The sequence below is a fragment of the Rhizophagus irregularis genome, chromosome 24, assembly GCF_026210795.1.
Source record: "Rhizophagus irregularis chromosome 24, complete sequence".
NCBI classification, from domain to species: Eukaryota; Fungi; Glomeromycota; class Glomeromycetes; order Glomerales; family Glomeraceae; genus Rhizophagus; species Rhizophagus irregularis.
Genome location: NC_089452.1, coordinates 2,527,343 through 2,540,561, shown reverse-complemented (window position 1 = coordinate 2,540,561; position 13,219 = coordinate 2,527,343). Strand labels below are relative to the sequence as shown.

Here is a 13,219-nt window from a genome sequence, read left to right as displayed (position 1 = left end):
ACAAATGACAGGTATTTAAAGATAACAATATATAAAAAAGATTGTGAAGGATACTAAGTGAGCGAATAATCAAAGAAAGATAGCCATGTCAACATCAATCGTAATAAACCAGTGTCAGAACTGTGGAGTATTCTCTGCAAAAGCGGCATATAGAGGATTATCCAGCGTGTTGTATAGACAGATTATAAAGAAGATTGGCGACGAGAGTGAACCTTTACAAGCCTTGGGACTTGCCAGGGATAAGTTGGTCCAGATTATCCGTCGGGCAAGTAATGCGGATTTTACGCAATTATTCACACAAAGACTGGATATGAAAATTATGGACGGAGATTCATACGAGGATACTAGGAAGTGGCTTCTTGAACAGCTTATAGCCATTAGATGTGACAGTGGGGAAATTGCCTTATATCAGTTCTTACAGAATACATACCCGGATGGTATTGACGAACCCTTTACTACATTCTATGAGAACTATGTAAGTCATGTAAGAAATCCGATGACTAAGAACTTTGCTTCTCGAGCCTTAGGAGCTATTGGATTAAAAGCTAGGATGCTACGGATTGACTTCGAAGGACGTAAAAAAAGTGCCATGATTCTTAGGGCTTCTGCGAAGAACTTGCGAGATGGGTTGCTAAAGCAACCAGATTCTTACAAAATACTATTGATCCCTACTCGTAATGCTCGACGGTCCATATGACCCTTAGAAAAGATCTGTAAAAGGACCCCGATGCCTTCTATTAATTTTTTATTATCCAAAGGGTGACTAGACTTCAGGACTTCATATCGGGAGAATAACTCCTTTACGGTCTCAGGTTTTGGAATTTCAGTCTTCGTGGTCCTATCCCGTACTTTTGCTAAGAATTTTTGGAAGTCTGATCCCAGGGTCTTACCAGATAATCCGTAGGCTTCCCGAAAGACGTACTTAATCCAGGTATCTGCGTTCTTAGCTATAACACCAGATACGAGAAGGTGTTTTCTCTCTTTAGGCGATGGATATTCCCGAGCAAACTCGATTAGCTGGGAGGACTTTTTTGCTTCAGCTACGGCTTTCTGGCCATAGGAACTAAACTTTGATCGAACTGGGTTCAAACTCGGATTGAACTTTGATCGAACTGGGTTCAAACTCGGATCGAACGGGGATTGAACTGAGTTCGAACTAGGATCGAACTGAGATTGATCAGTGATCGAACTGAGACTAGTATCCCATCTAACCCGAATGGATAACGGATCGCTCTTGGATCTTCTAAGATCAAATACTATAAATTCGCGTTGCAGAGTAAGGTCATCGATTACTGGAGCTAGTGACTCCGATTCTTCTGTATACTGGCGGATGATCCTCTTAGTATCGGTCAAACTTCCGTGACCTCCATGTAGGGAAATATAATTCACATTTTCACGAATAGCCTTGGGAATGGTAAAGAATCTTTGGGCCACATAGATACACGAGATATTTTTGTGACGCCCGTGTGTAAAAAATCCAGTGATGAGATCCTGGGTTTTTTTAGGCGCATCCATCAAATCCTCGAAGATTACCACAGTAGCCTGGGTGGAGTTGAAGTCCTTAACATTTGGAATCTCACTATGGGATACTGCGGTAAACGGAATTTCTTCTTCTTTGAAAAAATCACGTACGACTGCCCACTTCGGTTCATCGAGGTATCTGCCAACTAGAATTACCGCATCACATAATATGTACCTTTCGCCATCCTCCTTTGCCTTCTTGTCTCCCATTAACAAATTAATGATCATAGTTGTCTTACCCGAGTCAGAACTTCCTGCTACGGCAAGACGGAAAGGCCATGATGGGGCAAACTCATTACCCTGTCTCGAGTCGGTCGTGTACTCGTCCAAATTGTATACATAAAGATCCATTTGAATTTTATTCTAATTTAGTTTAAATATGATGTCGACATCGACACCAATTGCAATTTATACTCCTTCAGAGCCTACTGGACCGCCTCCTAGGGATTTGCGTGATATGAATAATATACCATTAGTTGCGGTAATTAAGGATCTAACAGATTTTTTAACTGTCAGTGATCGCATGGTTGTTAATCGAGATGTACAAAATGCAAACCATCGTCTTAAACATGCTCTTAATTTATTAATTCATCGCTGTAGAGAAACATACGAAGAACGTGATATATTAAAAGCGGAACGCGATCGATCTCGAAAAGAACGCGATGAATTACAAGACGAACTCGAGGTTCAAACAGGTTTGTTAGGTCTTACACAAGATGAGCTAAATAACGTACAAGATACTATTACTAGTTTAGAAGCTAATTTGGCTGAATTGGAACGTGAGTTTGGTGGTATGCGGACGACTAATCGTCGTCTTCAGCAGCAATATAATCTTATGAGAGGAGAACGTAATAGAGCTATAGGTGAACGTAATAGAGCTATAGGCGAGCGTGATGTGGCACGAAATCGGCTTGTATATGCCAATAATCGGGTTCTTTTTGGAATTCGGACATTGGGACGTCTTAGGAATCGACTTTTCCAACAAATAGCCGCTCTGCGTATCCAAGTACAATGGTTTCGGATTAGACAATTGAACCTTCCTCCACCTCCTCTCAACCATCCACAAAATACGATATGGCTGCCGTTGGTATAGCTGCCCCTATATTTCATGGTCGGGAAGATGAAGATCTTAATCTTTTTATTGATAACTTTTTAGGGTATATTAATACCGTTGGTATTGATCCATTGGACGATGCTGGTGCGCCTCCGGGTCGGGTGCGAGCGATGGGGGTTCTTCGTAGCTGTATGAGAGATGAAGCGGCGAGTCGTCGGTCTGGATGTGGGTCTCGCTACCGCTCACCCACCTCGGACTCACGTCCTCGCAGTACCTACTTGGGCCTTAATGGCCCTGGAATCCCCATATATCCACCACAATCTGGGACAACATCTGGAACAAATATATATACCAAATAACTAGAAAAAAATAGAAAAGGAAGCAATAACGGATATAGTGAGAGGGTTGTCCCGGATGTGGCAGATGTGGCAGATGTTTCAGAAAAATTATGAGAGGACATCCCCCCAGAAAAAGTTTTATTTTTACCCCCCAGATCCGCCACATCCGGAACATCTGGAACAAGTCAGGATTCCGTCTAATAATCTGTTGGAGGCAGTGAGATAGCAAACCAGGTAAGTTAGCAGGTAAGCCCCTAGAAGGTCTATAGAGCCAGTAAGACCAACCCCGTCCTGCCCCCGTCAGAAAAAATAAGTAATTGAACAATGGGTATACCATAAGTAATCTATAAGGACAGATAACATGTATACCCCGCACGCAGTATCAGTAATCCCCGAACTTGTAGGCCATATCCTGGAACGCATTCCAAGTAGCAATTTCGGGCCACATCTTCTAGAAGTCAGCCCAATTTGGAGAGCCGAAGCTGAACGAGTACTCTGGAAGCGGCATAAAAAAGCCGAGGAGGTATACGACAGGGCAGTAGAAAAGAAGGAAAAAGCAAATGATGCTCTTGGCCAATCATTGGAAGAGGAGGGTATCCTCCGTGAACTTGAATGGGAAGCATATCAAAAGGCTTGTAAAGAGTTAACGGACACTAGAAAAGAGTTAACTATAGTAAAAGGAGCTCTTGAGCGGTTTGGATTTCAGATATATGTAGTTTGAAAAAGGGGAAGGGAAGATTTAGAGCAGTCGTAAAGGTTCGTGGTTTATAGTTTTTTTTTACCCCTAGAAAATAACCAGATATAACCGGAGGATTGCAGAATTGCAGGACCACAGGACTACAGGAGGGTAACCTGTTAGGAGTGCAGATCTTTGGAAAAAATATTCGGCAATTGAAGATTAGGTAACTATAAATTAGTACTCGATTTGATAGAACAAAAAATGACTGCCCAAACTAGCACTCAAGCTCAAGTTATCCCCAAGTTCGGTGAACAAAAGAAGGCTTTTAGTATTGATGAGCTTAAATGGCTCATTAACGCTGCAAAGAATATGAGGGATCTCAATCAAGCTAAAGGTTATCTTTGCAGTTACTTTATCCCCTGCTCCAACCCGCATGGAGTCTTCATGTGGCGATCAGAAATCAAAAACCTCGAGCACATCCCTGATAAAAATATTAATAAACTTATCCGTCCAATTACCAAAGTCTTTTACACACAATCTGAACAGGGTCCTTCACAAAAGGTTGAATTTAATATCAACAAATGGTTTATGATCGAATATAGTACTGTATGTGTAGCTACCTGTGACCCTCAAAAATCCCGTATCTTTAAACTAGGTGGCCAACTTTATCTCAATATCTTTCCAGGATTCCTCCATATCCTGCGTCCGATATCCACTTTTGAATCTACAACCCACCTCGCAGTTAAATTTATCTTCTCTCACATTCAGGATATCTGGTGTTCAGGCGATTGGAATCTTACTGAGTATATCATAAAGTGGTTGGCCGGTGTGGCAGCTGGAAGGAAAATGTATTCGATCCTTTACCTGAAATCTGGACAGGGGTTGGGGCAAAGGCATTATAACAGATTTCATTCAGCGCAGCGTCCTAGGCTCAACTCGTTTATAAGACCAGCGATCCTCAGACGATTCGTGGAAGTTTCAATGGGCAATTACAGGGTAAGATTCTTCTTCTTCTCGAGGAAATGCCCACGGAAAAAAGCCAGTGGAATAATCTGTATCGCTCTTTAAAGGATAAGGTAACGAGTGACATAATGGAAATCCATGAAAAATACAAGACACCAACACATTATAAAAACTTTATGTCTACTATCGTCCTAACCAACGAAAATGCTCTCAGAGTGGATAATGATGATAGGCGCACAGTGTTCTTGGATGTGTCACCATCCCGCAAGGGAGACCTCAACTACTTCAAAAAACTCGGTGACGCTATGAAATACCCAGGCGCCAGTGAGGCATTCTATGCTTATTTGAGAGCCATTGCAGATGCTTACCCGAGACTTCAATGGGAATCCACCACCTATGACAACATCTAAGCAGGATCACATCATATCGACTCTCCCACCCCTATTTCAATTCATAAAGGACACTTACCTCATAGTAAAAAATCATATAACCGACCTACCTGTTCAAGAATTTTATAGGGTATATACTTCATACTGTGAAACTCATTGCATTACACCCCTATCAAAGATAAACGCTTCTAGAATCCTATCAAATGAGTTGGGTATAAATAGCAGAAAAATACGTGTAGGTAAGGCAACACCACGAGTTTACAGCATATCCAGGGAGGACCTTTACAAGAAGTTTCTCACCAAAAAATGGATCCACGAAACAGATGAAATCAATATAGAAGGAATAGATGTAGAAACTCCTGAGAAGCCTACATCTGATCCAAATGCCTTGGTGAAGTTCTTAGCAAATATATATAATCCAGCTAGTAAATCGCAAGTAGATCAAGAGGAAGTGGAGCCAGTTGTTGAGAAACCTGCTGAGGAAAAACCCGCTCCTGTTGAGAAGAAGCCTACTGAAGAGAAACCAGTTTCCAAAAAGACTCCACCACCAGTACCACTTAAGCCCGATTGCTTGAAGGTAAAACCCGCACCTGTCATCAATGAGGATCCTATTCCTGAGGAATCTCCAGCTCCTATAGAATCAGATACTGATGAACCTATAGATAGCTTCTCGGACTGTTATTTATCTGATGAGGAACCTGATCAAGAAAATGAGCCGCCTGCTGAGGAACCTGCATTTAAAGCTGATGATGACTACGACATTTTAGATGACTTGCTATCTGACTCAGATTTTACAACTGTGAACCCAGTTCCCTGAGCAACAACCCGAGTCTCCCGCAGAATTTTCTGCATCTGTCACTAAGCCTGACCCAGAACCGGCTCCTGAAGAGCAACCTATCCCAGAACCCGACACAGAACTAGAAGTTGACTGGGACCCTGAACCAAAGGAAGGTACTCAAGCACACTGGGCTTGGCATGAAAGGCACCGATGGGATCGTAAGCCATGGGTCAAGAATTCAAAGGACCAGGTCTTCAATGATCTCCACAATACAGGTAAGGATTTATGGGCTAAGTACCAAGACGTGTCAGACAACTATGACTGGGAAATACTCGCGTTTGAAGTAGAGGAATGTCCCACAACACGTATTGAGGACGAGTACCAGTACTACCTTAGGGAGGTAGTAGACCGCTTCAAGGACTGGATAGAATATAATGGGTACTTACCTAAAACACCTAGCCGTAAAGAACTCGCAGATCTAATAAGAGCATATAAGGAGGATCATGATGCCGAGATTATCCCTACCACCTCCGGTTATGAAACTATGAAGATGAATAAGGGTAAGGCACGAGAAATCCCAGAGGAACGTCCAAAAACTGATATGGAACGTGAATGGGAAGCCGCTAATGGATTTGTAGACGAGCTGGATATTGATGAGGCCTGTGATATGATTGACTCCTTTTAATAAGATAAGCGCCTCTTAGTTATCTTATATTTTTTATATAAAAAACCTATATTACAATTGAATACAATTCATAGTTATATCAAATGGCCTATTCAAAAATTGCACGTGCTTTGCCTACAAGACCAGATATCAAAGAACTACAGTATTCAGGCGCAAGATTTTCTAGAGGAGCTATTGCCAGACTTGGACAGCAACTCCAATCCCGGTATCCGACACATAAATTTCAGATTCTGCTTCCCTATGAAAACTGGAAACCCGGTGGATGGACATCAGGAAACCAACCAGCCAGCCTCTTCTCACTCTTGGACCACTACGACGAAGCACAACTACCGGATGATGCAGACCCTGATTATTTTGAACGATTCATAATTTATGTGAGAGATGCCCCACCGGTTGCAGGGGGTTGCAACGGGGAGCTAAATGATTGCCTGTATGAATGCCTGAAATATATCTACGGCACATTCTCTAAAATGCCAAAGTCAATCAAAAAGCCCGAGTATATCAAAAAGGCATTAGGTCTCAATCGTGATGCTCCAGTTCCAGTCTCATATATGGATAAGGTTGAACAACTTGCAGGAAGCCTTGCACTTAATATTGTAGGGGATTCCACTCGAATTTCCAAGAGCAAATCTGACAGACGTGCAACACTTATCCTGTCTGAAGGCCACTACTCTCTTGCACTGAATCCCGGAAGACTCCACCCTAGCAAATTAGATAGAAAACAAAAGTCTCCCTTTGTTTATCGTGAAGATGGGGTTAATAATGTAGTAACAATATACAATGGTAAGACAGTTAAGTCTCTTACAGTTGGACAGTTTCAGAAAGGTAAGAACTCTGATAGTTACTCCTTCATCCCTATCGAGAAGAATTGTAAAACTGGAATATATGAAACACTTGAGGAAACATACCAGAGGATCCATGAAGAGCGGGATTCCTTCCTACAGGCTACAAAGAAGTTCGGTCTAGGAATCGACTTATCTTACCACAACTGGTCGTACAAGAGAACTGCACTCTGGCTTTTTGAACGGTTTAGTGTAGGGGTTCCAGCCAATGATCCTCTTGACCCAGTCGAAGCAGAGTGGATAAGTGATGCAATGATGGGAGGTCTTATCTGGGCAGACAATGAATGGAAGGGCTATGGAAGGCAATACGACGTGACAAGTTTGTATCCAAGTATTCAGCAATCAAATGCAAACTTTCCAATCCGACAAGGTAAGTTTCAAATACTCAAAGACTTTGTAGACCATAGAGGTTATGCCTTGTATGGATTATTTCGTGCTAGCTCCCAGGGGAGCGCCCAAGGGCAAGGTAAGTGGTAATGACATTCTCTTCCGACAGAATAAGAGGGGAGTCTATACATTCATTGACTTACAACGAGCAAAGAAACTTGGACTCGATATACAGTTAATTCAGGATGGAAAGCCAAATGCCTTGATATATGACAGAGAAGCAAGAATTCCTGGGACTGTAATATTTGGTGAGTATGTCCACTTTCTCTTCAATATAAAGAACCAGGGTGGCGTGGCCGGTCGTGTTGCAAAGAGAGTTCTCAATACACTATGGGGAGCACTCTGCCAGAGGAAACGCAATTACAAGACACTCACCACAGATCAAACAGATCCATTCAAGTTTCCAGAAGGCCACACACTTGACTCCATCGTACCAGTAGGATCTGACCAGTGGCGATTCCAGTTCACAAACCCAGGTAGTCCCTTCAAGGGGAATATCCTAGGATCGCTCCATTCTTATTAGCACATGGACGAAAGACGACTTCAGAGTTATTAGAACCATATAAGGATAAAGTACGACGCATCCATACAGATGGATTTATTCTAGAGGAACAGCCGAGTAGTCCTACACTTATCACTTGTCCAGAAAATGCATCCAAAGCATTGAAAGCTCTCAAGTTTGAAACCGCAGGATACTGCCATGTGAAAAATGCAAACAAGGTTATCTGGACATGATTGCCAAGAATGCGGTTGGATTTACAGTAGGTATATATATTTTTTCTTGCTTGAATGTAAAGTCAATTTGAAGATTCCTATTTATTACAAAGTACAAAAAAGTATAAGGAATCATGTCAACATATACCGAATTAGCAAGCATTATTAACAGCACTGACAGCATTAGTGATAAAGTTATTTATGATGCATCACACAATCAGTTCACCATTGTCTCTGATGAAACTGTCCTCAAGATTATCCGTGCATTGAAAGACACTATAGTAGTCGCATTAGTATCTGGGTTTAGCAAAACCAGCTACCTTGTCCAGGATCATGTGAAGTATATCAAGCGAATCCAGACGGCAAATTCTCCTGTATCATATGTGAAGTTCGTGGCCAGAAAACTCTTCCCAGATAATGCAGCATATACTGCTAAGATAGCAAAGATTCGTGAATCATACAAGAATAAACAAGCTCTTTTAGACAAACTTGAGGCCCTCTTCGAATTGTATTATAATGCGACTAAGGACTCATCAACCGGTCCCCCAAAGCGAGCTATTACTAAAAACGAGGCTGAGAAAACCTTAACAGAACTTCTTGCATAAGCGGCTCCTGTGGTCCTACGATCCTGTACGAATTTAGTCTATATTTTTTATCCATGTGTAATAGGCATACAGTAATTGAAGATGGCTATAGTATAAGTAACATAACATCATGTTGGACCGATTACCAGTAGAAATAGTCGAACGCATTGTTGCAAAGATCCCAGATACTGACCTTATTGCAGCGAGTAAAGTAGATAGTGTGTGGTGGCAGGAAGTTCGTCAAGAAGCATATAAGAGATGAAAAATTACGCTACTACAATTGGGCATGTCCAAGCTCTTGGAAAGCCGTTTGAAAAAGGGAATATTGACTGGATATCATTTGAAGATGTAAACGACTTCTATAAAAGATGGATAGACCGCCTCACCGAGGATCAGCTTTATATTATGGAGAAAATGCTTAGGAATGGGATGGTCGTGGACCCCCAAGAGAGGGAAACCATAGAGCATGCATTAAGTGAACAAAGATGGGGAGGCGATCCTTGGAGACTGGACTGGAAGTGGAATGAATGGACTCAACAGGAGTAGCTTATTTATCGGGTATCCTCATATTTCTTGACAAGGACTGATGACCATGTAACCTTATCATCAGGTATCCTTGAATTTTTTCGACAAGGATTGATGACCATGTAACCTTATCATCAGGTATCCTTGCATTTTTTTGACAAGGATTGATGACCATGTAACTTTATCATCAGGTATCCTTGCATTTTTTTTCGACAAGGACTGATGACCATGTCACTTGGTTATTGTAAATTGAAGAAAACTATTAGGTATGTAGACACATACAGAAAAAAGACATGTCTTACCCTTATATAGCTAACCCTATAACTGGACGTCCAATTATTATCGGTGGAGATACCTTTAATCGAATAGTTATGGAATCCCATGATTATATTGATGGAAGGCTTGTCCGTAGACAAACTGCACCTCCACCTGAAGAGCAACCTGTATATTTAAATACAGATACAGGACGTTATGTTCGACGTGGTACTAGAACATATTATAGACTGATTGAGAGTGACTATGAGGTAGTTGAGGATTACTACCTTGTCCATTATGAAGAAGAGGCGCTTATAGAGGAAATCATCAATGAAACACGCTATAATGAGGAAAATCTTGATGGGCAGCGGTTAACTTTCAATGATATACAACAAATCAGGGCCGCTATTCAGGCTGACCAAGATGAATATGATGATTTTATCTTACAGCAAGATACGACTAACGGAACACCTTCCTCTGGTCCTTCCGGTCATCCACGAACTTTGGAGGACCATACCCCGAGACTTGCAGAGCTTAATATTGAGTTGTGTAGGGAATGTCTCATGCCTGTAAGCCCAAGTGACTTAACGGACAAGTTGTGCAAGGACTGCTCCGAATAGTTACTTAATTTTGAATAATTCTTTTTTACATAAAGAAAGATAGCCATGTCAACATCAATCGTAATAAACCAATGCCAAAACTGTGGAGTAATCACTCCAAAAACAGCACATAGAGGATTATCCAGCGTGTTATACAGACAGATTATAAAGAAGATTAGTAATGAGAATGACCCTCTACAAGCCTTGGGACTTGCTAGGAATAAGTTAGTTCAGATCATTCGTCAGGGAAGTAATGTGGACTTTACACAATTGTTTACACAAAGACTGGATATGAAAATTATGGATGGAGAGCCATATGAAGATATTAGGAAGTGGCTTCTCGAACAGCTTATAGCCATAGGTTGTGACAGTGGAGAAATTGCTTTATATCAATTTCTAAGAGATACATATCCAGATGGTATTGACGAGCCTTTCACTACATTCTATGAGAACTATGTAAATCATATAAGTAATCCAATGACTAAGAACTTTGCTTCTCGTGCTTTAGGAGCAATAGGGTTGAAGGCTAAGATGTTAAGGATTGACTTTGAAGGCCGTAAAAAAAGTGCTATGATTCTTAGAGCTTCTGCAGACGAATTACTTGATATTCTCACAAGATACTATTAATCCCTACTTGTAATGCTCGACGGTCCATGTGGCTCTTAGAAAAGATCTGTAGAAGGACTTCAATACCTTCTATTATTTTTTTATTATCCAGAGGGCGACTAGACTTCAGGGCTTCATATCGGGAGAATAACTCCTTCACATTCTCAGTTTTCAGAGTTTCAGTCTTTGCAGTCCTACCCTGTACTTTTGCTAAGAAGTCCTGAAAGTCAGCTCCTAGGGTCTTACCAGAGAGTCCATAAGCTTCCCGAAAGACAAATTTAATCCAGGTATCTGTATTCTTGGCTAAGACACCAGGTACAAGTAAATGTTGACGCTCTTTAGGGGATGGAAATACCCGAGCAAATTCAATCAAGTGTCCACCTTTTTTTGCTTCAGATACAGCTTTCTGACCATAGGGACTAAACTTGGATCGAACTGTGATTGAACTGGGTTCAGACTGAGATCGAACTGGGTTCAAACTTGGATCAAACTGAGATTGAACTGAGATTGAACTAGGATTGAACTGAGATTGCTCTGTGATCGAACTGAGACTAGTATCCCATCTTACTCGAATGGACAGTGGATCACTTTTAGACCGTCTAAGATCAAACACTACAAATTCACGTTGCAAAGTAAGATCATCAATTACTGGTGCTAATGACTCTGATTCTTCTGTATATAGGCGAATGATTCTCTTAGTATCTGTAAGGCTCCCATGACCTCCATGCAGTGAGATGTAGTTAACATTTTCTCGAATAGCCTTAGGAATGGCAAAGAATCTTTGAGCTACATAAATACATGAAATATTTTTGTGTCGTCCATGTGTAAAGTAACCAGTGATAAGATCCTGGATTTTTTTAGGTGCATCCATCAGATCCTCGAAGATTACCACAGTAGCTTGAGTAGGGTCGAAGGAGTCAATCTCTGGAATCTCACTATGGGTTACTGCAGTGAATGGGATCTTCTCCTCTTCGAAAAAATCATGTACAACTGCCCACTTTGGCTCGTTAAGATATCTGCCAACTAAAAGTACTGCATCACATAGTACATACCGATTACCATCCTCCTTTGCCTTCTTGTCACCCATTAACAAGTTAATAATCATAGTTGTCTTACCTGAGTCTGAGCTACCTGCTACGGCTAATCGAAAGGGCCATGATGGAGCAAACTCATTGCCTTGTCTTGAGTCGGTCGTGTACTCATCCAAATTGTATACATAAAGATCCATTTGAATTTTATTCTAACTTAGTTTAAATACTATGTCGACATCAACACCAATTCCAGTTTATACTCCTTCAGAACCTACTGGACCGCCTCCTGCACACTTGGCTAATGAAGAAGACGATGATGAATTAGTTAGAATACTAAAGGCTCATGCAAATTTATTGACTACCAGGGGTCGTTTAACTGTTGATTCAGAGATACAGGAGGCAAATAATCAAATCAAACATATTATTAATATATTAATGTATCGCTGTAAAGCAAAACATGAAGAACTTGGTATTACAAAAGATTTGTTAGTTTTTGCACAAGGTAAGATAAATGCATTTGATGAAACGTTTACTAATTTAGAACGTCAATTAGTTATTATACGTGCTGCCAATGATAATTTTATAGAAGAAAACCATAACCTGCAAAGAGATTATGATACTATGGTAGAGCTTCGTCGACGGGCTATAGGTGAACGTAATCAGGCACGACATGAACGTAATGTATTACAAGCAGATTATACTCAAGCAGTAAGGGATCGTAATGAGGCTCAAAATGCTGTGAATCGTGGTAATATCCTTTTAAATCATTGGCGGCTGAGGGCTACTCGGACTGGAGGACAACTTGTATTGGCTAATGCACAACTTGGACAGGTTAATGTACAGCTAGCACATGCTAATAATAGGGTGCGTTTTGGGATTCAGACATTAGGGAGACTTAGGAATAGACTTTTCCAACAGATAGCTGCTCTTAGAATTCAGGTACAATGGTTTCGAATTAGACAATTGAACCCTCCTCCACCTATATTAAACAATCCACTAGAGACGATATGGCTACCACTGCGATAGGATTGCCAATTTTTGAGGGTAAAGCTACTGATGATATTGATACATTTGTTAGGCTTTATATGGGTTATCTTGATACTATCAATCTTAACCCATACGCTGCTGGAGGGCCACCAGAGTCTTGGAAAAGAGCTATGGGTATACTTAGAAGCTGCATGGCTGGTGAAGCGGCTGAATGGTTTGATCGAGAAATTACAGGAAAAAATTGGGAACTTTCTAGTATTAATTCAGCTGGTGGAGCTAATT

The 13,219-nt window shown here is 41.0% G+C and overlaps 6 protein-coding genes across 6 annotated transcripts; all 6 read left to right on the top strand.

Annotated features, from left to right (window-relative positions):
* Positions 1 to 2,044: 2,044 nt before the first annotated feature.
* OCT59_016247 (uncharacterized protein) lies at positions 2,045 to 2,934 on the top strand (the record flags this gene model as incomplete). The annotated part of the gene is made up of 2 exons (XM_066132354.1): positions 2,045 to 2,390; positions 2,678 to 2,934. The coding sequence occupies 2 exons, from the start codon at positions 2,045 to 2,047 to the stop codon at positions 2,932 to 2,934; spliced, it is 603 nt and encodes a 200-aa protein (XP_066003349.1).
* Positions 2,935 to 3,274: 340 nt separating this feature from the next.
* Positions 3,275 to 3,634, top strand: OCT59_016246 (uncharacterized protein; the record flags this gene model as incomplete). The annotated part of the gene is made up of 1 exon (XM_066132353.1): positions 3,275 to 3,634. One exon carries the CDS (start codon positions 3,275 to 3,277, stop codon positions 3,632 to 3,634), a length of 360 nt encoding a protein of 119 aa, XP_066003348.1.
* A 219-nt stretch (positions 3,635 to 3,853) lies between these two features.
* OCT59_016245 (uncharacterized protein) lies at positions 3,854 to 6,407 on the top strand (the record flags this gene model as incomplete). Its single annotated transcript, XM_066132352.1, has 3 exons — positions 3,854 to 4,588; positions 4,916 to 5,743; positions 5,808 to 6,407. The coding sequence occupies 3 exons, from the start codon at positions 3,854 to 3,856 to the stop codon at positions 6,405 to 6,407; spliced, it is 2,163 nt and encodes a 720-aa protein (XP_066003347.1).
* Positions 6,408 to 6,490: 83 nt separating this feature from the next.
* Positions 6,491 to 8,371, top strand: OCT59_016244 (uncharacterized protein; the record flags this gene model as incomplete). Its single annotated transcript, XM_066132351.1, has 3 exons — positions 6,491 to 7,619; positions 7,690 to 8,112; positions 8,184 to 8,371. The coding sequence occupies 3 exons, from the start codon at positions 6,491 to 6,493 to the stop codon at positions 8,369 to 8,371; spliced, it is 1,740 nt and encodes a 579-aa protein (XP_066003346.1).
* A 113-nt stretch (positions 8,372 to 8,484) lies between these two features.
* Positions 8,485 to 8,955, top strand: OCT59_016243 (uncharacterized protein; the record flags this gene model as incomplete). The annotated part of the gene is made up of 1 exon (XM_066132350.1): positions 8,485 to 8,955. One exon carries the CDS (start codon positions 8,485 to 8,487, stop codon positions 8,953 to 8,955), a length of 471 nt encoding a protein of 156 aa, XP_066003345.1.
* Positions 8,956 to 9,192: 237 nt separating this feature from the next.
* Positions 9,193 to 9,480, top strand: OCT59_016242 (uncharacterized protein; the record flags this gene model as incomplete). The annotated part of the gene is made up of 1 exon (XM_066132349.1): positions 9,193 to 9,480. One exon carries the CDS (start codon positions 9,193 to 9,195, stop codon positions 9,478 to 9,480), a length of 288 nt encoding a protein of 95 aa, XP_066003344.1.
* Between the last annotated feature and the right edge of the window lie 3,739 nt (positions 9,481 to 13,219).